This window comes from Antennarius striatus, chromosome 5, assembly GCF_040054535.1.
Source record: "Antennarius striatus isolate MH-2024 chromosome 5, ASM4005453v1, whole genome shotgun sequence".
Lineage (NCBI taxonomy): Eukaryota > Metazoa > Chordata > Actinopteri > Lophiiformes > Antennariidae > Antennarius > Antennarius striatus.
In genome coordinates this window covers 23,422,501-23,447,712 of record NC_090780.1, presented here as the reverse complement: position 1 = coordinate 23,447,712, position 25,212 = coordinate 23,422,501, and the positions used below count along the sequence as shown (strand labels likewise).

At 41.1% G+C, this 25,212-nt stretch overlaps 2 protein-coding genes and 30 non-coding genes across 32 annotated transcripts in view; 1 reads left to right on the top strand and 31 right to left on the bottom strand.

The window, feature by feature from the left end:
- The first annotated feature begins 1,436 nt into the window (after positions 1 to 1,436).
- On the top strand, positions 1,437 to 12,137 carry elk4 (ETS transcription factor ELK4). Its single transcript, XM_068315243.1, has 6 exons — positions 1,437 to 1,627; positions 5,652 to 5,866; positions 6,864 to 7,607; positions 8,011 to 8,250; positions 9,197 to 9,316; positions 9,403 to 12,137. The coding sequence occupies exons 2-6, from the start codon at positions 5,660 to 5,662 to the stop codon at positions 9,499 to 9,501; spliced, it is 1,410 nt and encodes a 469-aa protein (XP_068171344.1). The 5' UTR covers positions 1,437 to 1,627; positions 5,652 to 5,659; the 3' UTR covers positions 9,502 to 12,137.
- Positions 12,138 to 13,825: 1,688 nt separating this feature from the next.
- Positions 13,826 to 25,212, bottom strand: part of mfsd4aa (major facilitator superfamily domain containing 4Aa) — a 22,527-nt gene continuing 11,140 nt past the window's right edge. Inside the window, exons 7-10 of the mRNA XM_068315242.1 lie at positions 15,657 to 15,804; positions 14,537 to 14,607; positions 14,261 to 14,381; positions 13,826 to 14,002 (exon numbers count right to left, since the gene is read on the bottom strand). Of these exons, the coding sequence (XP_068171343.1) occupies positions 13,944 to 14,002; positions 14,261 to 14,381; positions 14,537 to 14,607; positions 15,657 to 15,804 (399 nt within the window). The 3' untranslated portion in view covers positions 13,826 to 13,943. The remainder of the gene's footprint in view (positions 14,003 to 14,260; positions 14,382 to 14,536; positions 14,608 to 15,656; positions 15,805 to 25,212) is intronic.
- trnaf-gaa (transfer RNA phenylalanine (anticodon GAA)) lies at positions 19,224 to 19,296 on the bottom strand. The gene has a single exon. It is a non-coding gene; the product is annotated as a tRNA-Phe (tRNA).
- Positions 19,389 to 19,461, bottom strand: trnaf-gaa (transfer RNA phenylalanine (anticodon GAA)). Its single transcript has one exon. It is a non-coding gene; the product is annotated as a tRNA-Phe (tRNA).
- Positions 19,569 to 19,641, bottom strand: trnaf-gaa (transfer RNA phenylalanine (anticodon GAA)). Its single transcript has one exon. It is a non-coding gene; the product is annotated as a tRNA-Phe (tRNA).
- Positions 19,735 to 19,807, bottom strand: trnaf-gaa (transfer RNA phenylalanine (anticodon GAA)). Its single transcript has one exon. It is a non-coding gene; the product is annotated as a tRNA-Phe (tRNA).
- On the bottom strand, positions 20,060 to 20,132 carry trnaf-gaa (transfer RNA phenylalanine (anticodon GAA)). Its single transcript has one exon. It is a non-coding gene; the product is annotated as a tRNA-Phe (tRNA).
- trnaf-gaa (transfer RNA phenylalanine (anticodon GAA)) lies at positions 20,240 to 20,312 on the bottom strand. Its single transcript has one exon. It is a non-coding gene; the product is annotated as a tRNA-Phe (tRNA).
- trnaf-gaa (transfer RNA phenylalanine (anticodon GAA)) lies at positions 20,405 to 20,477 on the bottom strand. The gene has a single exon. It is a non-coding gene; the product is annotated as a tRNA-Phe (tRNA).
- trnaf-gaa (transfer RNA phenylalanine (anticodon GAA)) lies at positions 20,572 to 20,644 on the bottom strand. Its single transcript has one exon. It is a non-coding gene; the product is annotated as a tRNA-Phe (tRNA).
- trnaf-gaa (transfer RNA phenylalanine (anticodon GAA)) lies at positions 20,737 to 20,809 on the bottom strand. The gene has a single exon. It is a non-coding gene; the product is annotated as a tRNA-Phe (tRNA).
- trnaf-gaa (transfer RNA phenylalanine (anticodon GAA)) lies at positions 20,903 to 20,975 on the bottom strand. Its single transcript has one exon. It is a non-coding gene; the product is annotated as a tRNA-Phe (tRNA).
- On the bottom strand, positions 21,248 to 21,320 carry trnaf-gaa (transfer RNA phenylalanine (anticodon GAA)). The gene has a single exon. It is a non-coding gene; the product is annotated as a tRNA-Phe (tRNA).
- trnaf-gaa (transfer RNA phenylalanine (anticodon GAA)) lies at positions 21,414 to 21,486 on the bottom strand. The gene has a single exon. It is a non-coding gene; the product is annotated as a tRNA-Phe (tRNA).
- Positions 21,579 to 21,651, bottom strand: trnaf-gaa (transfer RNA phenylalanine (anticodon GAA)). Its single transcript has one exon. It is a non-coding gene; the product is annotated as a tRNA-Phe (tRNA).
- On the bottom strand, positions 21,744 to 21,816 carry trnaf-gaa (transfer RNA phenylalanine (anticodon GAA)). The gene has a single exon. It is a non-coding gene; the product is annotated as a tRNA-Phe (tRNA).
- Positions 22,069 to 22,141, bottom strand: trnaf-gaa (transfer RNA phenylalanine (anticodon GAA)). The gene has a single exon. It is a non-coding gene; the product is annotated as a tRNA-Phe (tRNA).
- On the bottom strand, positions 22,249 to 22,321 carry trnaf-gaa (transfer RNA phenylalanine (anticodon GAA)). The gene has a single exon. It is a non-coding gene; the product is annotated as a tRNA-Phe (tRNA).
- On the bottom strand, positions 22,414 to 22,486 carry trnaf-gaa (transfer RNA phenylalanine (anticodon GAA)). Its single transcript has one exon. It is a non-coding gene; the product is annotated as a tRNA-Phe (tRNA).
- Positions 22,580 to 22,652, bottom strand: trnaf-gaa (transfer RNA phenylalanine (anticodon GAA)). The gene has a single exon. It is a non-coding gene; the product is annotated as a tRNA-Phe (tRNA).
- On the bottom strand, positions 22,905 to 22,977 carry trnaf-gaa (transfer RNA phenylalanine (anticodon GAA)). The gene has a single exon. It is a non-coding gene; the product is annotated as a tRNA-Phe (tRNA).
- trnaf-gaa (transfer RNA phenylalanine (anticodon GAA)) lies at positions 23,085 to 23,157 on the bottom strand. The gene has a single exon. It is a non-coding gene; the product is annotated as a tRNA-Phe (tRNA).
- Positions 23,250 to 23,322, bottom strand: trnaf-gaa (transfer RNA phenylalanine (anticodon GAA)). Its single transcript has one exon. It is a non-coding gene; the product is annotated as a tRNA-Phe (tRNA).
- On the bottom strand, positions 23,416 to 23,488 carry trnaf-gaa (transfer RNA phenylalanine (anticodon GAA)). The gene has a single exon. It is a non-coding gene; the product is annotated as a tRNA-Phe (tRNA).
- trnaf-gaa (transfer RNA phenylalanine (anticodon GAA)) lies at positions 23,741 to 23,813 on the bottom strand. Its single transcript has one exon. It is a non-coding gene; the product is annotated as a tRNA-Phe (tRNA).
- Positions 23,921 to 23,993, bottom strand: trnaf-gaa (transfer RNA phenylalanine (anticodon GAA)). The gene has a single exon. It is a non-coding gene; the product is annotated as a tRNA-Phe (tRNA).
- Positions 24,086 to 24,158, bottom strand: trnaf-gaa (transfer RNA phenylalanine (anticodon GAA)). The gene has a single exon. It is a non-coding gene; the product is annotated as a tRNA-Phe (tRNA).
- trnaf-gaa (transfer RNA phenylalanine (anticodon GAA)) lies at positions 24,266 to 24,338 on the bottom strand. Its single transcript has one exon. It is a non-coding gene; the product is annotated as a tRNA-Phe (tRNA).
- Positions 24,431 to 24,503, bottom strand: trnaf-gaa (transfer RNA phenylalanine (anticodon GAA)). Its single transcript has one exon. It is a non-coding gene; the product is annotated as a tRNA-Phe (tRNA).
- Positions 24,597 to 24,669, bottom strand: trnaf-gaa (transfer RNA phenylalanine (anticodon GAA)). Its single transcript has one exon. It is a non-coding gene; the product is annotated as a tRNA-Phe (tRNA).
- On the bottom strand, positions 24,921 to 24,993 carry trnaf-gaa (transfer RNA phenylalanine (anticodon GAA)). Its single transcript has one exon. It is a non-coding gene; the product is annotated as a tRNA-Phe (tRNA).
- trnaf-gaa (transfer RNA phenylalanine (anticodon GAA)) lies at positions 25,101 to 25,173 on the bottom strand. Its single transcript has one exon. It is a non-coding gene; the product is annotated as a tRNA-Phe (tRNA).

The following is a 25,212-nucleotide window of genomic DNA, read 5'->3' as shown; positions in this document are numbered from 1 at the left end:
AATTAACAAAAATGCACCAATGTCTCATGTTTGCCTTTTTTTCCTTTTGACCCATTTTGACCTATTTAGGAATGAAAAAAACACTTAGGTATAGTTCCATCCATCCATGTATTTACGTAATTATTTATGTAGTTGTTTAACTATTTATCTAGTTATTAGGTTTTTTGTTTTATGATTTTTAATTTTTTTTTAAATTTTTTAATTTAAATTTTATTTTTTGTGCTGTGCAGTTCTCCATTGGTCCAAATGATAGCTTTAATATCTGATGCATACAATGAAAGCAGCGAGGTGTCGTGATGAGGATTCACCACTAGATGTCACCTTTGTCATCTCCTGCCTGGTCCCTGCAGAAAGCTGCTCAACAGGATCCACCAATTCTTTCAGAGAATTCGCTCCCACCGTACAGGACTGTACAGGACTGATCTGTCACGCTTTGCTGAACCCATTAACAGTCTGTGGAAACTTTCACACAGATGTAAAAATAATTACTTTAATTCATCGAGTGATTGAAGTGAAAATTGAGTTCATTACATAACACACAATTATGAATATTCCAACCATTCCGAATGACCGATTATAAAGAACTGTAAGAGAAATGCTAAAGAAGTCTGCGTTTGATTCAGCAGTATTCTTATTCTGTAAGAACAATCAGTCTTAATAGCTCTAGATGTTTATAAATGTAGGCGATTTTTGTAATGTTAATGTTAAATAGTAATGGGTTTTTATTATTATGATAGTTATCATTACTATTAGATCTGTATAAATTATCGTTCTTGTGTTTTGAGAGAAACACAAAGTAATTATTAATTTTAAATGAGTGTAAAATATATTTGTTGTTCCCCTAAGCTGAAATTGAAAAAAAAAAAAGTGGCTAAAAATATCCGGTGTTTCTCCCCAGTTTTATTTCATCACATTTCCTCCTATGAATAGCGAAACATTACAGAAATAACAACAGAAAAATAAACGAAGCGACGAGCGAAACTAAACAGGAAGTGATGTCAGAGCGACTTGATGAGACGTTTCCGTTTTTCAGGAAAATTGAGAATTTAAAAGTTGCAATTTTACGTCACTGGCTGCGCTGACTTTAAAAGTTTACGACATATGCTAGCATATTAGCATAAACGTATAAAACTGTGACATTTCGTAGTTGAATTTGATTTTTTTTTTTCTGAGAATCTTGTTTGAAACCTTCAATTCCCTTTTGAGTATAATATTTTTGGGATCTTCTTCTTCTTCTGTTGTATTTTTGGGATTATAACAGTAAAACAAGAAATAATAACAACAATAATATTTAAAACTATTTTATGAATATGACGTCACAAATCAAACTCATTATTTCCCTACAAACAAAATCATTACACTGTGGAGAAGAAACGCTGCAACTCCTACACTCAAGAGTCTCAGTTGTCCGAGGTTTACGAACGCAACATTTTTCCTGTTCAAAGGATATATCGTCAGTAAAATCTGAAAGCAGTTTAATGTAATTTATGCTCAGGTATTTCCGTGGCATTTCCTTTGAAACTTATCCCCCGAGTCATGGAACAATAGAACACTTTTTCCAGCAATGTTTTGGGAATATTTCGACGCGACCCGACGACTCAGAAATCCAGCGGGCTCTACGAGTGAGGTAACGCTAGCACACAAGCTAACAAGAAGACAGCTAGCGGCTAACTTAGAGTTAGCAAACTAATGCTAATGTTTTGATTGGTTTGTGCGGTCAGATGTTAGCGCGTTAGCTAAACGTGACATTAGCATCGAGCTAGCCGCTGCCACTTTATCCTGATTGGAAATAAGTGGAAAACTGTGGCGAAACTAGCTTCCCCATCAACAAGTGGTCTTTTATTTGCAGTGTGTGGGTGCCTGGCTATCGGGCAGTGGGAACCAGACAATCCAGTGTGAGCGTTTATAGCACATGAATAACTGTTGCATGGTGTTATAACCACCCTCACGTTATCTCAGGAGTTAGCATCTGCTGCTAATGTCAGACGTTACATAACACACATCGCTAATCTTCCCTGTCTGGCGGTAGTTTTGACTCTGCCCTATTTTTTGCCCTGATATCACCAGGTCTATCCATGAGGGCTGGTGTTGTGTTGTTGTGCATGTGGGGGTGTGTCTCCATCCGAGCAAGTTGGGATGAGTCAAGCCAGATTTACTTATCCCAGTAAGAGGCTTATGCAGACTGTGTTTGGGCTTCAAGACAAGTCAGCTGGAAATATGAGAAGACATCTTTAAATGAGTCGGATAGAAAACCCTCATCTTTGCACCCTTGCAAAATTTGCATTTCCTAATTTTTATGGCACATCTCCCAGCTGTTATTGCTGCAATCATCCATGTTTGACATGACGTGATTTCTAAGATACCTGAGCCAAAGATTGAGGTTCTGACCTGAGGTATCAGTTCAGTCTATCACGATTAAATAGTTGTTTTTTTTAAAATTATTTATATACATACTCATTATGATCCCCTTAGGGAAATTAAGACAGCACACTCTAGTATCTTTGTTTGTGAAACACATGCATACTGTATATATATTTGTTAGTACAGATCCCTGTAACACACCAAACACACACAACACACACAATGGGTTTCTCATTTTTGTTAGCTCCATTAAGGGCTTTGTTTTCATCAGAAAAGCCATTTTGGCGCTAAAGGTACACTTTCATGAGAGTTGGAAGGGTTGTTGAGAAGATGACAGGAAACAAGTCATCACGTTTTAGAATGGTTCCAAATAATTTAGTAGCGTTTTGGCATTTGGTTTCACTTTCTTTAAAGTAGATCGTCTGTTCCTCAGAAACAATCTGATTTGATGTAAACTTGATGTAAAGTTGGGCTGTTATTTTTGCCTTTTTAAAGTTTGATAGATTTTGAGTCTTTTTGTTAACTACACATGTATTAGCTGACAGATTACCATGAAATTGGGTGGAAGGGTTCACAGCGCCGCCCCTCCCATCTGTCACCTGTATTGTTTGCAGACGCTATGGTGAAAAGCGGAACCTGGTGCTTTTTCTTTGGACAACTTATAATCTTGTGAGCCTTTAGTGGCGCCCTACCGAGATGACGGACATGAAGGGTTGTAATACATATAGATTTCTATGAGACATTCGAGTAAGTAGTAGTTACTCCCTGTGAGCGTTAGGCTTCATCCGGTCTTTGTGATTTAACCAACGCCAGAAAAAATGAGAATTCTAACAAAAAATTTTGCGATGAGACTGGTTTGGTCACGTGTCAGTTTCATCCTGTATGTAAACCGTGTGAACAAACTGGTTGGTTTCACCGCAGGTATGCCTGGTAGTATAGTGACACATAACTTGTCACGTGGTGTGACAGAATGTTGTCAATCCATGGTTTCTGTACAGGTCACCATGGTGATCTGCAGATGGATAATGTTCACATACGCCTCTCAGCTTCCCCTAGAATGTTCTTTGGCTGTGGTGCTTTTAGGCTGGAGTCCACGAGGACGCGACGCCGGCCCGTATTCCAGTCAGAACAGCTTCAAATGAAAAGAACCCAAGAATCATTATGGATAGACTTGTCCATATTTTAGAATTTAGACAGGAAACATGTAACCAACAGTTTCTATACGCCGTTATTCACCGGCTTTAGTATGTTAATATCAAAAAACAATTATATTATTACATGATGTTTGGTCCCAAAAATCTTCCATGTTCTCGTTGACTGACGGCTCTGCTGTGATATTTTTTGTCTGAGTAGCTGGTTCAATGTGAACAGTGTGACACCTCTTTTGAAGTAGGGCATTGCTTCAGGATCGTCGACCCGACAGGAACCGCGCCACTCTTTAATTTTCAAACAGATTTTGTCTTTGAAAGTTCTGACAGATGGCGGCGTATGCAGCCACAAGTCTTTAGTGTTCACTCCATTTCACCGAGGGATAAAGAAGTTGGAAATCTGCTGCAGAACTTCCCATAAAGGGAATTACATGTGAAGTGTTTGACTTCACCCAGTCGTAAGTGGAAACAGCCGTATGAAGGAGGCATCATCATCATCTCTGAACCACAAGAGACAAAAGCAGGTTCACCAGCCGCAGAACCCGGTCCTGGAAAACGGTGTGTTCGGCTTTAGGTGTTACATTTTTATATACAACGACCACGCGTCTGTCTCTGAGACGACAGACGTGTCCAACAGGCCTTTAGGTTCGACTTGGTGTCACTATCATCTTTCTAAGTAATGTCCACAGTATCGTCCAAGTTATCGATGAGTGTGTACATTTTGGTTTTGATCCAAATTAAAATCTGTATCCTCAATGTCTGAGTGTTTTTCCAGTGGCAGTTGCTGTGGGGCTTTCAAGATTTCACTCAATTAAGGGTCACTTGGTGGGTCATTGCTGACTTCTCTGCTCTCTGAGTGTCTCTACGTGTTATTTTAGAGTGACATTCAGCAGCTCTTTATTTCAGACTTGAATACCGCATGAAAAACATCACCCATGGTTTGAAAGACTGCTTTAAATACTAACAACAAACAGAAGCAAACACTGCATGAAAAGGATAGATCCAGTGAAAGGAGGAGTGGGAAGAAATGTCGACTTATGTCATCCTCTATGTATTAACTTTCTTTCACCCATAATTCCTGATGTAAATAAAAACACATTTGTAGCTGGACTAGTTAGAATGAAAGAAGTCCAGAGCCCAATAAGGATCATCAGCAACTCGTTTCCCAGTGCTCCAGCTGGAATCAGGTTGGGTTTGACTATATCGCCGTCTTCTATCGCTGTTGATCTTCTTTTCCTTTCAGCTTTTCCCTTCAGGGGTCGCCACAGTGAATCAATTGCCTCCACATAACCCTGTCTTCTGCATCCTCTTCTCTCACACCAACTACCTTCATGTCCTCTTTCACTACATCCATAAACCTCCTCTTTGGTCTTCCTCTAGGCCTCCTGTCTGGCAGTTCAAAACTCAGCATCCTTCTACCAATATATTCACTATCTCTCCTCTGGACATGTCCAAACCATCTCAGTCTGGCCCCTCTGACTTTATCTCCAGAACCTCTAACATGTGCTGTCCCTCTGATGTACTCATTCCTGATCCTATCCATCCTGGTCATCCATCCTCTTTTCCACACTCTCCATTTCTCTGGACTGTTGACCCTAAGTACTTCAAATCCTCCACCTTCTTGATCTATTCTCCCTGTAACCTCATTATTCCACTTGGGTCCCTCTCATTCACACACTCACACATTCACATACTCTGTCTTACTGCGGCTAACCTTCATTCCTCTCCTTTCCAGGACAAACCTCCATCTCTCTAGCTTCTCCTTCTGCAAACATCATAGTCCATGGAGATCTGGGACAGCAACACTCACTATTGTTATTTTATGGTCATGGTGTGATAATGAACTGAAAGCAAATGGAAACCCCATGTCCACAGTTCTACATCATACACGATGACATAAACTGACCTGCAAGGACCCCCTTCCCCCTCAAAACATGAATCTGCATACTGGCCCTTCCTACAAAGACAATCTGGAACCATTAGAGGCAACATTCGTCTCACAATTTTACCAGTCTCGTATCGCTGCTGATGACCGACAGAAACAAACTCTTTGTGCTACTGCTCATGCATCTCTGGTTGGTTTTTTTCCCTGACCGTGACGTCTGTTTTTTTTTTTTTCTTGTTTTTGTTTTTCTCCTCCAGTGAGAGACATGGACAACTCTGTCACCCTGTGGCAGTTCCTTCTCCAGCTCTTACTGGATCCCAGTAACGAGCAGCTGATCTGCTGGACCAATGAGGAGGGAGAGTTCAAGCTGTTGCAGGCAGAGGAGGTGGCGCGGCTGTGGGGAGCCCGTAAAAATAAGCCCAACATGAACTACGACAAACTCAGCAGGGCTCTCAGATACTACTACGACAAGGTAAACACATCGGCGCGTCGCTGCTCAGGCACAATATTTGGTTACCCGACAGCCAACTGTTTGCTTTACCCCACATGTGATTTTTCTCACACGTCCCAGCCTCGTCATCTCCATAGGAAGCCTGATACATTCAATCACCTTCAACATCCCAATGCTCAATAACCTGAAAAATAGTGACAGAACAGAAGAAGGAAAGAAATCTTGGTGCTTTTGTTCTGTGCAGGACAAGAAAATTAGGAAAAAAGCAGCAAAAACAGTCGGAATGGGGAATCCAATAAAAACCATCAGCGACAAAGTTGGGAAGCACGATAAAACTTATTTAGTTTGAGGGATTCTAAAATGTTTGCAAGATGTAATTCTCTTCATCCCCACTCACTGTATTCTGATGTTTTAATTAGTTTATCTGGTTAATATTCAAACCCGGTCGCTCTGTGGTTTAACTCATGATTTGCTTTTGCAAACTTATTAATGGAAGCTTTCTCTTTTGTTTAAAATAGTCATTGAAATTAAAATTAAACAGTTACACTTTAATAGTAATCGTCATGATATTTATCGCTCCCCTCTCCTGACTGTTGACATTAAATTCATGATTTAGACACAAATGTTCGTCTCTGAAGGTTTTTGTAACGTCAAACGACTTCTATCCGATGTTTTCAGTCGTCCTTAACCCAAGGACATGAAGCCAGAGTTACATAACGGCGTGTTTTTAAGCAGCTGGATGCTGGGAGAGTTCTGCCTCCTCCAGACAGCCACACCGCGGAGTAAAAAAAAACCCAAGTTAATTGTATCTCAGAGCGGTTAGAATCTGTTGCTCACTGGCATGTGGAAGGAAGGAGAGGGGGAGCGACTGGCTCGTACTCCGTTTGTGGTTTGGCAGCCCGACCCAGCATGCAATCTGGTCATGGCTGCTCTGGAATGCCAGTTTGGTGCTGGTACAGTGATGCTGACTGTAAACAAACAAAACCATAAAACAGTTTGTGTTTTTAATGTCTTACAGAACATCATAAAGAAAGTCAACGGTCAGAAGTTCGTCTATCGCTTCGTGTCCTACCCGGACATCCTGAAAGGAGACGTCGCCGCCAGAACAGACGGTGGGGAGTTGGCCGCCGGGGGCATCCCGTCTCTTCTGAAGAGGGGCGACGGCGCCCTGCAGGAGGGCGAGTCCGGCATCAACAGCAAGGCGGGAGGAGGCGCCGCGGCTCCGAGCTCCAGCTCCAAGCAGTCCAACCGTAACGACTACATCCACTCCGGCCTGTACACCTCCTTCACACTCAACTCGCTGCAGAACGGGCGGCAGCTCTTCAAGTCCATCAAGATGGAGAACCCGGCGGAAAAGATGGCCGACAAGAGAGGCCTCGCCGCCTCGGCGCACGGCCAGGAGCCTCAGCAACCGAACGCTTTGCCGTCTGTCATCAAGTTTGGAAACACGCCTCCGAAGCCGGCGGCGGCGGCTCCTCCTCCGGTCGACATGGACGTGACCCTCCTGTCCAACCACCTGGACGCTCTGCAGACTCCGCCCCAGAGCGGCGAGGACCTCACAACGCACTCCTCCCTGCCCCCCCAGTCCATCTACGCCTTCGAGCAGCACATCCGCCCGTCCGAGCCGCCGTTCAGCCTTCACGACCTGGCGTCCGCCAGCCCGTCGCCGAGTTTGGTGCCCGACTCGTCCCAGGAGCTGGTGATCGACAGCGACATGGAGTCCGGATCCTCGCAGCCGGCAGACGCCCACGTGCAGGAGAAGGTGAGTTTATTTCATCCATTAAAATAAAAGTTTTCAGTTATTTTGTGAGATTATTGTTGTTGAACCGTCTCGAACGAGCCTCTAACTTTAACACAAACAGTTAATGTTTTATTCTAGTCTGTGCTCACTGGTTTTAATTAAATCGCGTCATGTGTTCTCATGCACCAGTTAAATTACTGAATCATTATCTGATTTGTTTCCCTGAGAAATCACTCTTGAAATTTGACTGTTAAATCCAGTGTCACACACACACACACACACACACACACACACACACACACACACACACACACACACACACCAGTGTTTCCCCCTAGAGCATTTAACAGACTAGCTCAGAGGACGCGTGTAAAGCCACGGTTATCGTCGCGTACGCGTTGTAATTCCCCCTCTCGTCCACCAGGTGGACAGCGGCATCAGTTTTTCTGGAGACGAGACCAGTTTGGTGGACGCCGAGACCAGTTCGTCTTCAGTGAGCAGCAGCACCACCGTCAGCACCCAGAGCTCAGGAAAGACCCGCAAACCCCCCAAGGTCCTGCAGATCAACCCGCCGACGCTTCTGGTCACCGCCTCCGACTTCCCCGCCATGAACCTCTGCAGCCCCTCCCTGCCCACCGCCTCCCTCACGCCAGCGATGTTGCAGGTGAAGTAAAGCCGTCGTTCCACCCGTGTCTCACGGTGTGTTTGCTCTGTGTTCAGAAACACTACGCAAATATTCATAAAACCAGGTGGCAGCGAAGAAACCACGAGACGCTTGAATCAATTCAGGGTTGTTTTTTTAATCAATCCAACATAAAATGGATTACCAGGAAACTGGGAGGATCAAATTTGTTGAATTAACCATTTAAACAAACAGTTACGTGTGATATTTGGTATAAATAACTAGAAAATAAATGTATAAATTCATTATCATCCTAGGGTGAGTGTATACTTCGTCCTCTGGGGGATGAACTGGTTTTCTTCCAGTTGTCGGTGGAGATATTTTATCTTCTGGTGACTAAACTCATTCCCTGCAGCACTTTTTTAGAAACTGATGTTCGTCGAGAAACTTTCTCCGACGCTACTGGACATTCATCGATGTTTTCTTCCTGTTCTTGACCAATCCCAAGATGCTTTGCTCAGAGCTTCACTACATTTGCTCGTAATTGATGTCTTTAGACGTCATTGTCAGTCAGCGAGTTGTGGATGTTGAACAAAATAAGTAAATAAACGGACGTTAACATCCGACTGGACAGAATTATGATTGAATGTTACCAGCAGGTGGCAGCACGCCGCTTAATTGCAACCTGGCGACTCTGCTCGCTGATCACATGACTTCTATTAAATTTCCTCCCAGACAGTACTGTTTTTGTCCAGCCCCTCCCCAGCAGGAAGAACCGGTATTGATCATGAGACCTGGAGTCAGGCGGCTCATCAGATTCAGATTGATTGGTTCAGAGTTTCACTTCCTGTTGGCTGGCAGTGATTGACTTCAGACATTTTTCTCTTTGAGTTTCCAAATTTAGCTCCTAAATAAATGGAGCCCATTCCTAGTTACTCTTCAGGGGGGGGTGAATGCTTTTCATTCTGTCTCTCATCATCCTCCGTAGACTCCGACGCTGCTGCTGACTCCCAGCCCTCTGCTGTCCAACATCCACTTCTGGAGCACGCTCAGTCCGGTCGCGCCGCTCAGCCCGGCCACACGGCGCCAGGGGGCGCACCTGTTCCAGGTGAGTACCGTAAACTCGACACCCCCCCCCCACGTATGTATACGTCTGTCTGTCTGAGAGACGCCTAACGCTCTGCTCCCTTCCAGTTCCCGTCCGTCCTCACGCCTCAGTTCCAGATCCCCATGCACAGTATGGATGGGACCAACACGCCCGGACCCATTTCTCCAGACCCCCAGAAGACATAGGAGTAACCCCCCCCACCTTACCCCTTCACCCCCCCCCCCAGCATTTAAACTCAGACTCCTCTCACCCCCTTTGCCGTTCCTCGTCACTCTGGTACTGTAAAGTTTAACCACCGCGGGATTCGCACTACAATCCGCCGTGTGGAGGGGGTCTTCAGCCCACGATGACAAGTGAGGACGCGGCCCCGTCTATTGCCTGGCTTCTTGGGGATTCTCAGCCACCACAGTTCAAAGGACGGAGAAGTTTCCACGGTAACCGTCGGTGCGTGTGGATCGGCCTCGCAGCAGCGACAATCGGACTCACGCTCGGACTGCAGCGTGTTGCTGAATCTTTCGTAATATTTCGTTGTGACGTGGCTTCGGTGCCAAAAAAGACACGTCGTTTGTAATCTGTCAGTTCCTTGTTCCTCGTTGCTTTAACCCGAAAACCTGCATGTTTACCGGCAACTTCCCTTAATCCGTTCACTTGGCTCTCAGCCTCGCCTCACCTGCTTTGAGTGTGTGCTGTTTGCTGCTCTCAGACGTTGCCTGACTTTAGCCATATCCATCGGGACATTTACAATCTTTTAAATCGTAGCCATAATCCGAGCTGAACCTTGAATCCCCTCCTCGAACTGTTAGCTTTGAGGTGTGAAAGAAAGAAAGTCCTAAAATAAGCTAGCCAGCTTGCCAGATCCAGCTACACATATAGCATATTGGCAGCGTCGATCAATCAATACATTGACTGTCAGATTAAACGTAAACCAACCAAAACAGTTTCTCCTGAAGCAAATCGAACCAAAGCTGAAGCTCGCTTGTAATTTGAAGCAGCTCTGACATCGTTTGACAGTCCGGCCTTCACGTCCGCCTCATCCTTAGCGATCTGAAATGCCCCAACCTTTAAATCTGGAGGACTTTAAGAACCTCCTGCAGCACCTGAAGCACTTTCCTCACCCCCTGAGCCCCCCCCCCCCCTTCCACCTAGAAAATCAGCCATGAACGCTTCACGCCAAGCGTGAACCTGAAGCCATAAGTCTGAGACGGACTCCAGGAAGATCCCGGGTGGCTTACGCCGCTACGTGGGGACACCACACATCACACGTGTTTACATGACGCTCGGACAAGTGTCGCTTTCTAACCCAGGGATGGATGACCAGCATATATTATTTAGTTTAGATTGGGATGGGGTGTGTGTGTGGGGTGGGGGGGACATCACGTCGATACACGGTGCCTTACAACACCTAAGCCCAGGTTTTCCTCCCACAAAACGGATGGAGCTATACGTTTTAAAAGCTATACGAATCAATTATCTATATAAAAGAATTTTTTTCTTTATCTTTCTGTCGCGGATCGGAAAACCGATCCGGATCCGGAGGTTCGGAATAAACGCGTCATATGCAGAGCGTGTCCGTCAAATCAGGCAGCCGTGTCTATTTCCTACCTGCGTATAAATATTTGTGATAACGTATTTACTCAAGACATCGTGTATATATATATATATATACATATACATATATATGTATATTATTTTTGTGTAATCCTTGTTCTTTTTTTTTCCTTTTAACATTAATAGACTTTTAAGATTCATTTCTATTTTTGTAACAAGCAGATTCTTAGATGTTGGCTATTTTTGGGATTTATCTTTCGTGCATGTGTTCCTCGTTCTTTTCCTCTCGTGCATTCAAAAGGCGGTTTATTTTTGCTTTTCCAGAATCGAAGCCTTACAGAGAAAATCTAAATCTTGTTTTATATGTAAAGTGTTTTTTTGTTGTTGTTGTTTTTCGTACAGTGTTGATATCGTACGCGCAGATGTCGTATCGGAACGTTTGCACTTAAACTTTCGGGGTTCCTGTCGTATTGGATTCTTTCCCTTTTCTATGACTCGCATTTCTGGTTTGACGAAATTGACATTTGCTTACTGAGTAATGAATATTTTCCCAAAGGGAGGATAAAATTATGCACTTTGTATTTTTTACGATCAATTAAATCTTTTAACGATTACCATTTTATTTAAAAGTGAATTGTGATTTGATAATCCCACACAATATTCAGGCAAGACAACGTTCCACAAATACATCCATTCCTGTGCTTTTTGGGTTATTTTTTGTCAATTTTGTTACGCATGCACTTCCCCATAAGAAGGTGATATGAACCAGGCTGCCATTGCCGCCCAGCAGCTTTCAGCCTTAGTGTTGCAGCCTCTTTCAATTGGATCATTATGCACAAAATTCCACATCCTTGCGACCATTGAAACTACAAAAATAGGCAGTAAATTTTTAAAAAAATAATATATTATTTAATGTATTATTAGTTTATTAAAAATAAAATACAACTTCCAAAACTGAAGACTCAGAAACGTTGTCTGGAAAGTTCCGTTGATAATTGAGAATACGCTAGAAAGACAAGTGTGTGTAGAAGAAATAGAAAATAAGAAAAAGAAAAGGTATCATTGGTTTTGAAGTCGGTTTACGTGGGGTTTCACATATCGAATGTGAATTAAAATCTTTTTAATTTTCGAAAGCGTTCAGTTTAAGCCTGGCTCACATCGCTAGACGCCAAACTACTGTAATTAAATCAGAAAATAAGACCAAACGCATTAAATTACTCTTAAACATATGATGCCAGCGCCGGTTGTGAGTCTCCAAACGATTAAGATGCGTTTTGTTTTAGTCCTTCTCGTGTGAAACGGTTCCCGGGGACCCGACCATGTGAATCCCTGGATCACGATCATGAGACATTTCTATGTTATACAGGAAATACAGAGGAACTTGAGGTGAGTTTAGGCTCAGGATTTATCAGAATTCTGTTTGGTTGTGACGTAAAATTTCAGAGAATTATTTGAGGATTCCTGATGTGTTTCGTCATTTAATAAGAAACGATTGTGAGTCTGGCTTCTAGTATTTTGGACATATAATCAGAACAATGATTATGGTTGATCTTAAAATTATCTTAGTTCCACACTCCTTGACAGCAATTTAATTACAACTTTACCAGAAAAATCTTGAAGTGGACGCGTACGTATCTCATTGATGTCGTAAGTTTCGGAAAAGATTCAAAAGATGCAGCCGGAGTTTTCGTGCAAATGTTTCCTGGTGTTCTGCGACTTACTTTCAACAAAAAACAGCCTTTATTCTTTGAAAAGTTCAAACTCAGATGAACCAGAGATAATTCCAGATAACAGACGAGTTCACAGGAAGTGTTTACGGAATCCAAAACAGTTTCTGGAATATTCCATCAGATAAATAATTCATAGTAAACCTAGGAATCAGAAGAAGTCACCGATTCACGTTATCTTTGTAGAAATCATTGCTGACTTTTGTTTCTTATGAATCATTCAATAGATGACAGATTTCTTAATCAATTCTTTGTTATAATTTTCCACAACTCTTCTCACCAAACTTGTCACGTTAAATTTTTTTTGTCTTTTTATAAGTCAAGACTAAACCCTCGCCGATGGGAAATGAAACCGTTGCCATGCCTGAATATTTATTCATTTGAATCCATAATAGAAACAGAATTCATGGCTTACATTGAATTTCTTCATATAAACCCGTTTAAATAACCCATTTCAAAGTTTCCTACAAATCTCTTACGACTTATTTCTTCATTTGTAACTTGGGACATTTTTCCTTCATGTACCTTTTTAAATGTAAAATCTCGTTCCAACACAAATGGCACAGTTCATTCTCTGTTCTGTCCAGTTTTCTATGTTTGATGCTTTTTCAAATGTTTACAGGCTACTTGTCTTAAGTGGCGTTTCATGTGAGAGTGTTTCTATTGGAAGAGACCAGTGAGACCAACAATTAAAAAAAAAAAAAAATCTCTAACCATGTCTCTGTGGTCCGTCTTTGTTTCACTAGTCCAGGTTTTCGAACTCTTTTACCTCCGCAGTCAGTTTATCTCCACATTGGAAAAAAAAAAAAGGCAGAACTTCATTCTTTAAATGTCTTCATTTATGTCTTCAGGAGTCGCGTTCCAAATGTGAAGTCAAACACTGTCCCGCCATCGAGCTGATTCTTCTTAAAATTTGAACGCAGACTTTCATAAGTGCAAATAGTAGGAAGAAGCCACTTGTGGTGTAGAGGTAGAGATTAGTCTTCCCAGGATCCTTCATCAAACTTCAGCAGAGTCCTCTGGTCGCAATCCATCCAGAAGTCGGATCATGAGCCTTCATTTTTTGACTTGTCCTCCATTTCCATCCCTTTTAATAAATCTGAGAAGTAAACATTAGACAGATTAACACTATCTAATTATAGGATTAACAACAATTATGCCCAACCTACGGTTTTACGCTACCCGAAGTTGAACTGGTCCCGCAGCAAAAATTAGCTGCAACAATGATCTGAATTTTAATATTTTTTTAACAAAACTGTCTGAAATTAAAAATATGTTCATTCATTCATCCATCCATTCATCTTCTTATCCGCATCTTCAGCTTTTTTGCGGGTCACTGGGGTTGCTGGAGCCTATCCTAGCTGACTTACAGGAGAGAGGCGGAGGATACTCCGAGCGCGACGCCGGTGCACTGCGGAGAAAGTTTATGTTGTATTCTCATTCCAGTAAATGACGCCACACACTGGGCATGCGCTACTCTTCTGTTGTCAGTAAAATAAGTTTGATTCCATCAAAAAAAAAAAAAAAAAGTCAATTTTCTGAATCCCTCAGCAAATTTCTAATACTTTATTTCCACATGTAAATTCCGCACCACCACCCCTCTTTGCTGCTTGACATCATGCATGTACGTGGAACGCCATTCACAGATCACAAGCTGATACGCGTTTACCTGTTTGGTACTTCTTGTGGAGGTGTGCCGAATACAAGAAGAGCAGGAAGAGGCAGAAGCAGATAAACGACACTATCGTACAACACAACTGGAAAGCGTAGCTGCCGTCGCTGTTGATAATCTGTGGGTAGAGATAACAACACGTACGAACACCGTGGGTTTCTGATATCAAAGAATTTCAGAAAACGGAAAGAACGTAAACACAAAAGATAGTAGCGCCTCTGGGTTACGCTGTTGCAAACACAGAAGCACTTATACCAAAGGAAAAGGTCTTACCAGTCCAACAAGTAGTTGCATCAGCATCTCTCCTAAACTGGCACAGGTTACCAAGACAGTTGTAGCACAACCTTAAACAAACAAAACATAATTGAGTATGTTTGTTTTCTTGTTCTTAAAACTGCGCATTTAATAAGGGGAGAGTTTTTGAGCATTTATGTTCAAAACATGCATTCAGTAACTTTTTCTACCTGTAAATGTAACATTTGTGCATTGGAATGAAGAAAAAGATGCTGCAATCTCACCAAAAGCAAGAAAATCCAATGTGCTTTAAAGATGATGAAGGACAGCATGATTGGGAAGTCTGCAAACGCCGCAAGATGAAAGTGAATTTCGGATCTAAAAGCCCTCAGTTGTCACCCCCCCCCCCCCAAAAAAAGGGGGAACTCTGAAGCAAAACTCACCGCAGGTGAAGAAGACGACAGAACAAACACTCTAATGCTCTTCCTGAGGCATAGAGATAGCAGGAAGAGAAACGCAATAGAAAGAGAGCATGAGCAAAGTGTCCAACGTCTTGAACAGGGCAGCTCCAACTCTCCACCAGGCCAGATAACACGGATAACAACAGGTAAACCACAGGTACAAAAATAACTGCAGTTGATCAACTGCAATAAGATACTGAAGTTTGTCGGCAAGTTTTAGTTCCCTGTGGAACAGGAGCAACGACTGGATCCCACAAAAAGGTAACCAGAAAAAAGGTAACACCGAGGGCAGAGCCAGCCCAGAGGCAGGTGGCCAAAAGCCAGCAATGAGAAGGTGATCCTTCAGATGTCACTGCCAGGAATTTCTTCTTCCACGCTCTTAGGAAATATCTTTTAGAAATCAAACAAGTACAAATTTGAAGAGATGCCCCAGAAAAAAAAACATCTACAGGCAAAGAAAGACGAGTGACAGAAATCTCCAGGTTGACAAAAACAACAGTCTAGAGGAGGAGGGTTTGAAGGCGCTCTTGGAGGCCAATTTATAGAACCTGGTTTTGGTGTATCTACCGGTCACACATGTGGGATCTGATGACCCAATAAATTAATATGTTTACATTCAAGATATTTTTAGTTGCTTTCAACACACTGAAAATTATAAAAAAAGAACTTGAAAACGGTGTCCTGTACTGTAAAGTTACCTTTGTATTCCAGTATGTCCTCCGTGTAGGCCACCATGGACGGGAACACGCCGCTGATGCACAGCCCCAAAACGCAAGTTCCGATGAAAAGAAACACTTCGCTGGTGTAGAAGATCAACAACAAGCAGTGGACCAGTATGACCCCTACCTGAGAGACAAACACAGACAAATACCAATCAAAGAGATGGCTTTTCCAGTAACACACCAGTTAATCAGCTGGAATGTAGTTTCACTCATAGAAGACATGTTCTTAACCCCTACAGCCCTGACCTATTTTGGCCGTTTTTTGGTACTTTTGATATTTGTCTCTATTACCACAGTAAAATGATTTAACGTACCCATGCTTGGTATGTTTATCTTCAGCACAACTTCAGCTTTATGAAGAGTTTTTATTTCCATATAATTTACTATATTGACATATTGGGGCAAAATACACACACACACACACACACAGTCAAATTCAAAGGAGTTTTTCAAAGTAAGATTATGCGCACGCAACATGCGTAAATCGTGCGCATAATCGATCGCGTCGTTCAGACGTTTGCGTCACATGACAAGATGCACCAATCACGGTACGTGTTTGCGTCACGTGACAAGCATGTACGAATCGCGAAACATGTTTACATCACGTGAATACATGCGTCACCACCTGTACGATGGCGACCACGTGGAGAGGAACACGGCGTCGGCCGTCTGTCGACGAGGAGCGCTTTGGAGCGCTTTTCTCTGATCTAATGTAAACGATCATATCTCCGGTTTTCCGGGGTCAATCGTCTCCAAATAAAAACCGGAAGACAGTTTCACATCTATACTGTCACGGAAACATGACCACAGCAACCCACATGACAGAGATCATTAGTTAAGAATGGTTTAAAAACATTATGCGCTCTGATTACGCCGGCGTGATCATTCCTAACCCTAAACCCTAACCCAACCCTAACCCTAAACCCTAACCCAACCCTAACCTTAAACCCTAACCCAACCCTAACCCTAAACCTAACCCCTTACCCTAACCCTAACAACCCTAACCCTAAACCCTAACAACCCTAACCCTAACAACCCTAACCCTAACCCTAACAACCCTAACCCTAAACCCTAACAACCCTAACCCCTGACAACCCTAACCCCTGACAACCCTAACCCTAAACCTAACCCAACCCTAACCCTAAACCCTAAACCCTAACCCAACCCTAACCCTAAACCTAACCCCTTACCCTAACCCTAACAACCCTAACCCTAAACCCTAACAACCCTAACCCTAACAACCCTAACCCTAACCCTAACAACCCTAACCCTAAACCCTAACAACCCTAACCCCTGACAACCCTAACCCCTGACAACCCTAACCCTAAACCTAACCCCTAACCCAACCGTAACCCTAAACCCTAACCCAACCCTAACCCTAACCCTAACAACCCTAAACCTAACCCCTTACCCTAACCCTAACCCTAACAACCCTAACCCTAAACCCTAACCCTAACCGAACGGACAAAAAACATTTTTTAGACCAACGGAAAAAATTTTTTTTTTGAACAGATTGACTAGCTAAAACAAATTTTTTTCAGAAAGACCGACTAACAAAAAAAAATTTTTTAGACCAACTAACTGGTGGAAAAAACGGTTTTTTTGGACCAACCGACCAAAAAAATTTTTTTACTAAACGACCTACCGACAAAAAAAAAAAGTTTTTAGACCGACCGATCGGAAAAACTTTTTTTAGACTGACCGACCCACCCGACCAGTGAGATATCAATCTAATTTAGGGTAAGGGTTGGGTTAGGGTTAGGGTTGGGTTAGGGTTGTCAGGGTTAGGGTTAGGGTTTAGAGTTAGGGTTAGGGTTAGGGTTGTTTTAAAAAGAATTTGAGACCAAAAAAAATTTCGGAATAAAAATTTTTGGTTTTGGTTGTTAGGGTTAGGGTTTTCTTTCGACCGATTGGTCTGGCATTGGGTTGGTCGGTATAAAAAAAAGTGTTTTTTTTCATTTGGTCAGAAAGTCGGTAGGTCGGACTAAAAAAATTTTTTTTTTGACAGGTCGGTCGGTCGGTCTGACCAAAAAATCATTTTTTTGTCAATAAGTCGAACTCTTTAAAAGTTTTTTTTTATGGTCAGTTCATCTTAAAAATTGTTTATTAGTCGGTCCAAAAAAATTGTTTTTCGAATGGGCAGTCCGTCGAAAAAAAAATTATTGGTTGGTAAGTCTAAAAACATGTTTTTTTCAAGCAGTCGGTCAATCCAAAAAAATACTTTTTTTTGTCCATTGGTTGGTCAGAAAAAATCTTTTTTCGGTCGGTCAAAAAAAAATTTTTTTCTGACCAGTCGGTCGGTCTAACAAAAATTATTTTTGTCGGTCGGCTGTTCTGAAAAAAAAATCTTTTTGGTCAGTTGGTCTAAAAAAATTTTTTGGGTTGGTCGGTCAGTCAGTCAAAAAAACCTATTTTGTTTGACTAGTTGGTTGGTCGAATGTCATTTCGACTGATCAGTCCAAAAATGTTTTTTTTATGTCGGTCGGTCGGACCAAAAAAAGATTTTTTCCGACTGGTTGGTCACTCTAAAAGAATTTTTTTTTGGTTGGTCGGTTGGTCCAAAAAAAGTTTTCTTTAAATGTCGGCTGGACTAAAAATAAATTTGGTTTGGGCGGTTGGTCAGTACAAAAAAAAGTTCTTTCGATCGGTTGGTTGGACAAAAAAATTCATTTTGGGTTGATCGCTCTTTTTAAAAAAAAATTTTTTTGTAGACTGGTCGGGCATTCTAAAAAATTATTTTTGTGGTCAATTGGTTTAAAAAAATTTGGGTCAGAAAATGACTATTTTGGACTGGTTGGTCAACCTAAAAAAATGTTTCTTTTTTGTCAGTCGGTTGAAAAAAAATGTTTCTTTATTCGACTGGTTGGTTGGTCGATTGTCCGAAAAAAAATAATTTTTTGGCAAATTGTTTGATTGCTCTAAAAAATTATTTTATTGGTCGGTACATCATTCTGAAAAAAAAATGTTTTTTTCATTCAGTCAGTTAGTCAACTGAAGATGGTCTGAAAAAATTGTTTTTTTTTCGACCGGTCAGTCGATCTGTCTAAAATAATTTTTTTTCGAATGGTTGGTTATTCTGAAAGACCATTTTTTTCGCTCAGTCGGTCTGTCGCGCTAAAAAAAATTTAGGTAGGTCCATCTAACAAATTTTTCTTCAGATCAGTCAGTCCCAAAAATTTTTTGATTTGGTTAGTTGGTCTAAAAAAGTTTCTTTGGGTCAGTCAGTTGGTCCAAGACATTTTTTTTGGATGGTCCAAAAAACCACAAATCTTTACCTGGCCAAACTTGGGATTGAAACAAGGATGTTCAGAAGTTCAGCCTAACTCTCTCATAACTGAGCTGTAAGTTCCATCAATTAAAAAAATGCAACACTCAGGATCTAACCATGTACCTTCATATCTTTAGTCTAACGCTCTCCCAACCGAGCTATTTCAGCACTTGTTAATCTTGCTAGTAAAGAATTGGTATATTTACTTGAGTTAAAACTACTGACCATAAACGAATAATTGAAGTTCCATCAATTGAAAAAACCAAGTCTTCACCTGCCGAAACTCGGGATTGAACCAAGGACCTTCAGATCTTCAGTCTAACGCTCTCCCAACTGAGCTATTTCGGCACTTGTGAAGCCTACTAGCAAAGAATTGGTATATTTACTTAAGCTAAAACTACTGAATATAAAGGAACATTTGGAAAAACAAAGCCTTCACCTGCCGAAACTCGGGATTGAACCAAGGACCTTCAGATCTTCAGTCTAACGCTCTCCCAACCCAGCTATTTCAGCACTTGTTAATCTTGCTAGTAAAGAATTGGTATATTTACTTGAGTTAAAACTACTGACCATAAACGAACAATTGAAGTTCCATCAATTGAAAAAACCAAGTCTTCACCTGCCGAAACTCGGGATTGAACCAAGGACCTTCAGATCTTCAGTCTGACCCTCTCCCAACTGAGCTACTTCGGCACTTGTTAATCTTACTAGTAAAGAATTGGTACCCTTACTTAAGCTAAAACTACTGAAAATAAAGGAACTATTGAAAATACACAAGTCTTCACCTGCCGAAACTCGGGATCGAACCAACTACTTTCAGATCTTCAGTCTAACGCTCTCCCAACTGAGCTATTTCCGCACTTGTAAAAAATTGAAGTAAAAACTTTGGATATTGAATGGAGTTAAAACTATTGGAGTCGCTGCAAAAATGGAAGTTCAATCAATTGAAAAACAAAACAAAAATTTTAACCTGCCCAAACTCAGGATTAAGCCAACAACCTTTACATCTTCCGTCTAACACTCTCTTGACTGAGCTATTTCGGCACTTGTGAATTTTACTGGTAAAACTACTGAATATAAAGGAACGATTGGAAAAATGCAAGTCTTCACCTGCCGAAACTCGGGATTGAACCAAGGACCTTCAGATCTTCAGTCTGACGCTCTCCCAACTGAGCTATTTCGGCACTTGTTGATCTTACTAGTAAAGAATTGGTATATTTACTTGAGTTAAAACTACTGACCATAAACGAATAATTGAAGTTCCATCAATTGAAAAGACCAAGTCTTCACCTGCCGAAACTCAGGATTGAACCAAGGACCTTCAGATCTTCAGTCTAACGCTCTCCCAACTGAGCTATTTCGGAACTTGTGAAGCCTACTAGCAAAGAATTGGTATATTTACTTAAGCTAAAACTACTGAATATACAGGAACATTTGGAAAAACAAAGACTTCACCTGCCGAAACTCGGGATTTAACCAAGGACCTTCAGATCTTCAGTCTGACGCTCTCCCAACTGAGCTATTTCGGCACTTGTTAATCTTACTAGTAAAAAATTTGGTACCCTTACTTAAGCTAAAACTACTGAAAATAAAGGAACTATTGAAAACACACAAGTCTTCACCTGCCGAAACTCGGGATCGAACAAACAACCTTCAGATCTTCAGTCTAACGCTCTCCCAACCGAGCTATTTCGGCACTTGAGAAGCCTATTAGTAAAGAATTGGTATATTTACTTAAGCTAAAACTACTGAATATAAAGGAACATTTGGAAAAACAAAGACTTCACCTGCCGAAACTCGGGATTGAACCAAGGACCTTCAGATCTTCAGTCTGACGCTCTCCCAACTGAGCTATTTCAGCACTTGTTAATCTCACTAGTAAAGAATTGGTACCCTTGCTTCAGCTAAAACTACTGAAAATAAAGGAACTATTGAAAATACACAAGTCTTCACCTGCCGAAACTCGGGATTGAACCAAGGACCTTCAGATCTTCAGTCTAACGCTCTCCCAACTGAGCTATTCCGGCACTTGTGAAGCCTATTAGTAAAGAATTGGTATATTTACTTAAGCTAAAACTACTGAATATAAAGGAACATTTGGAAAAATAAAGACTTCACATGCCGAAACTCGGGATTGAACCAAGGACCTTCACATCTTCAGTCTAACGCTCTCCCAAACGAGCTATTTCAGCACTTGTTAATCTTGCTAGTAAAGAATTGGTATATTTACTTGAGTTAAAACTACTGACCATAAACGAATAATTGAAGTTCCATCAATTGAAAAAACCAAGTCTTCACCTGCGGAAACTCGGGATTGAACCAAGGACCTTCAGATCTTCAGTCTAACGCTCTCCCAACTGAGCTATTTCGGCACTTGTGAAGCCTACTAGTAAAGAATTGGTAGCCTTACTTAAGCTAAAACTACTGAATATAAAGGAACTATTGAAAACACACAAGTCTTCACCTGCCGAAACTCGGGATTGAACCAAGGACCTTCAGATGTTCAGTCTAACACTCTCCCAAATGAGCTATTTCGGCACTTGTGAAGCATATTAGCAAAGAATTGGTATATTTACTTAAGCTAAAACTACTGAATATAAAGGAACATTTGGAAAAACAAAGACTTCACCTGCCGAAACTCGGGATTGAACCAAGGACCTTCAGATCTTCAGTCTAACACTCTCCCAACTGAGCTATTTCGGCACTTGTGAAGACTATTAGTAAAGAATTGGTATATTTACTTAAGCTAAAACTACTGAATATAAAGGAACATTTGGAAAAACAAAGACTTCACCTGCCGAAACTCGGGATTGAACCAAGGACCTTCAGATCTTCAGTCTGACGCTCTCCCAACTGAGCTATTTCTGCACTTGTAAAAAATTGAAGTAAAAACTTTGGATATTGAATGGAGTTGAAACTATTGGAGTCGCTGCAAAAATGGAAGTTCAATCAACTGAAAAACAAAACAAAAATTTTAACCTGCCCAAACTCAGGATTAAGCCAACAACCTTTACATCTTCCGTCTAACACTCTCTTGACTGAGCTATTTCGGCACTTGTGAATTTTAATGGTAAAACTACTGAATATAAAGGAACGATTGGAAAAATGCAAGTCTTCACCTGCCGAAACTCGGGATTGAACCAAGGACCTTCAGATCTTCAGTCTGACGCTCTCCCAACTGAGCTATTTCGGCACTTGTTAATCTTACTAGTAAAGAGTTGGTATATTTACTTGACTTAAAACTACTGACCATAAACGAATAATTGAAGTTCCATCCATTGAAAAAACCAAGTTTTCACCTGCCGAAACTCGGGATTGAACCAAGGACCTTCAGATCTTCAGTCTAACGCTCTCCCAACTGAGCTATTTCGGCACTTGTGAAGCCTATTAGCAAAGAATTGGTATATTTACTTAAGCTAAAACTACTGAATATAAAGGAACATTTGGAAAAACAAAGCCTTCACCTGCCGAAACTCGGGATTGAACCAAGGCCCTTCAGATCTTCAGTCTGACGCTCTCCCAACTGAGCTATTTCGGCACTTGTTAATCTTACTAGTAAAGAATTGGTACCCTTACTTAAGCTAAAACTACTGAAAATAAAGGAACTATTGAAAATACACAAGTCTTCACCTGCCGAAACTCGGGATTGAACCAAGGACCTTCAGATCTTCAGTCTGACGCTCTCCCAACTGAGCTATTTCTGCACTTGTAAAAAATTGAAGTAAAAACTTTGGATATTGAATGGAGTTGAAACTATTGGAGTCGCTGCAAAAATGGAAGTTCAATCAACTGAAAAACAAAACAAAAATTTTAACCTGCCCAAACTCAGGATTAAGCCAACAACCTTTACATCTTCCGTCTAACACTCTCTTGACTGAGCTATTTCGGCACTTGTGAATTTTAATGGTAAAACTACTGAATATAAAGGAACGATTGGAAAAATGCAAGTCTTCACCTGCCGAAACTCGGGATTGAACCAAGGACCTTCAGATCTTCAGTCTGACGCTCTCCCAACTGAGCTATTTCGGCACTTGTTAATCTTACTAGTAAAGAGTTGGTATATTTACTTGACTTAAAACTACTGACCATAAACGAATAATTGAAGTTCCATCCATTGAAAAAACCAAGTTTTCACCTGCCGAAACTCGGGATTGAACCAAGGACCTTCAGATCTTCAGTCTAACGCTCTCCCAACTGAGCTATTTCGGCACTTGTGAAGCCTATTAGCAAAGAATTGGTATATTTACTTAAGCTAAAACTACTGAATATAAAGGAACATTTGGAAAAACAAAGCCTTCACCTGCCGAAACTCGGGATTGAACCAAGGCCCTTCAGATCTTCAGTCTGACGCTCTCCCAACTGAGCTATTTCGGCACTTGTTAATCTTACTAGTAAAGAATTGGTACCCTTACTTAAGCTAAAACTACTGAAAATAAAGGAACTATTGAAAATACACAAGTCTTCACCAGCCGAAACTCGGGATCGAACCAACTACTTTCAGATCTTCAGTCTAACGCTCTCCCAACTGAGCTATTTCCGCACTTGTAAAAAATTGAAGTAAAAACTTTGGATATTGAATGGAGTTAAAACTATTGGAGTCGCTGCAAAAATGGAAGTTCAATCAATTGAAAAACAAAACAAAAATTTTAACCTTTTCAAACTCAGGATTAAGCCAACAACCTTTACATCTTCCGTCTAACACTCTCTTGACTGAGCTATTTCGGCACTTGTGAATTTTACTGGTAAAACTACTGAATATAAAGGAACGATTGGAAAAATGCAAGTCTTCACCTGCCGAAACTCGGGATTGAACCAAGGACCTTCAGATCTTCAGTCTGACGCTCTCCCAACTGAGCTATTTCGGCACTTGTTAATCTTACTAGTAAAGAGTTGGTATATTTACTTGACTTAAAACTACTGACCATAAACGAATAATTGAAGTTCCATCCATTGAAAAAACCAACTTTTCACCTGCCGAAACTCGGGATTGAACCAAGGACCTTCAGATCTTCAGTCTGACGCTCTCCCAACTGAGCTGTTTCGGCACTTGTTAATCTTACTAGTAAAGAATTGGTATATTTACTTGAGTTAAAACTACTGAATATAAAGGAACATTTGGAAAAACAAAGACTTCACCTGCCTAAACTCGGGATTGAACCAAGGACCTTCAGATCTTCAGTCTAACGCTCTCCCAACCGAGCTATTTCAGCACTTGTTAATCTAACTAGCAAAGAATTGGTATATTTACTTGAGTTAAAACTACTGACCATAAACGAATAATTGAAGTTCCATCAATTGAAAAAACCAAGTTTTCACCTGCCGAAACTCGGGATTGAACCAAGGACTTTCAGATCTTCAGTCTAACGCTCTCCCAACTGAGCTATTTCGGCACTTGTGAAGCCTACTAGCAAAGAATTGGTATATTTACTTAAGCTAAAACTACTGAATATAAAGGAACATTTGGAAAAACCAAGTCTTCACCTTCCGAAACTCGGGATTGAACCAAGGACCTTCAGATCTTCAGTCTGACCCTCTCCCAACTGAGCTACTTCGGCACTTGTTAATCTTACTAGTAAAGAATTGGTACCCTTACTTAAGCTAAAACTACTGAAAATAAAGGAACTATTGAAAATACACAAGTCTTCACCTGCCGAAACTCGGGATCGAACCAACTACTTTCAGATCTTCAGTCTAACGCTCTCCCAACTGAGCTATTTCCGCACTTGTAAAAAATTGAAGTAAAAACTTTGGATATTGAATGGAGTTAAAACTATTGGAGTCGCTGCAAAAATGGAAGTTCAATCAATTGAAAAACAAAACAAAAATTTTAACCTGTCCAAATTCAGGATTAAGCCAACAACCTTTACATCTTCCGTCTAACACTCTCTTGACTGAGCTATTTCGGCACTTGTGAATTTTACTGGTAAAACTACTGAATATACAGGAACATTTGGAAAAACAAAGACTTCACCTGCCGAAACTCGGGATTGAACCAAGGACCTTCAGATCTTCAGTCTGACGCTCTCCCAACTGAGCTATTTCGGCACTTGTTAATCTTGCTAGTAAAGAATTGGTATATTTACTTGAGTTAAAACTACTGACCATAAACGAATAATTGAAGTTCCATCAATTGAAAAAACCAAGTCTTCACCTGCCGAAACTCAGGATTGAATCAAGGACCTTCAGATCTTCAGTCTAACGCGCTCCCAACTGAGCTATTTCGGCACTTGTGAAGCGTACTAGTAAAGAATTGGTACCCTTACT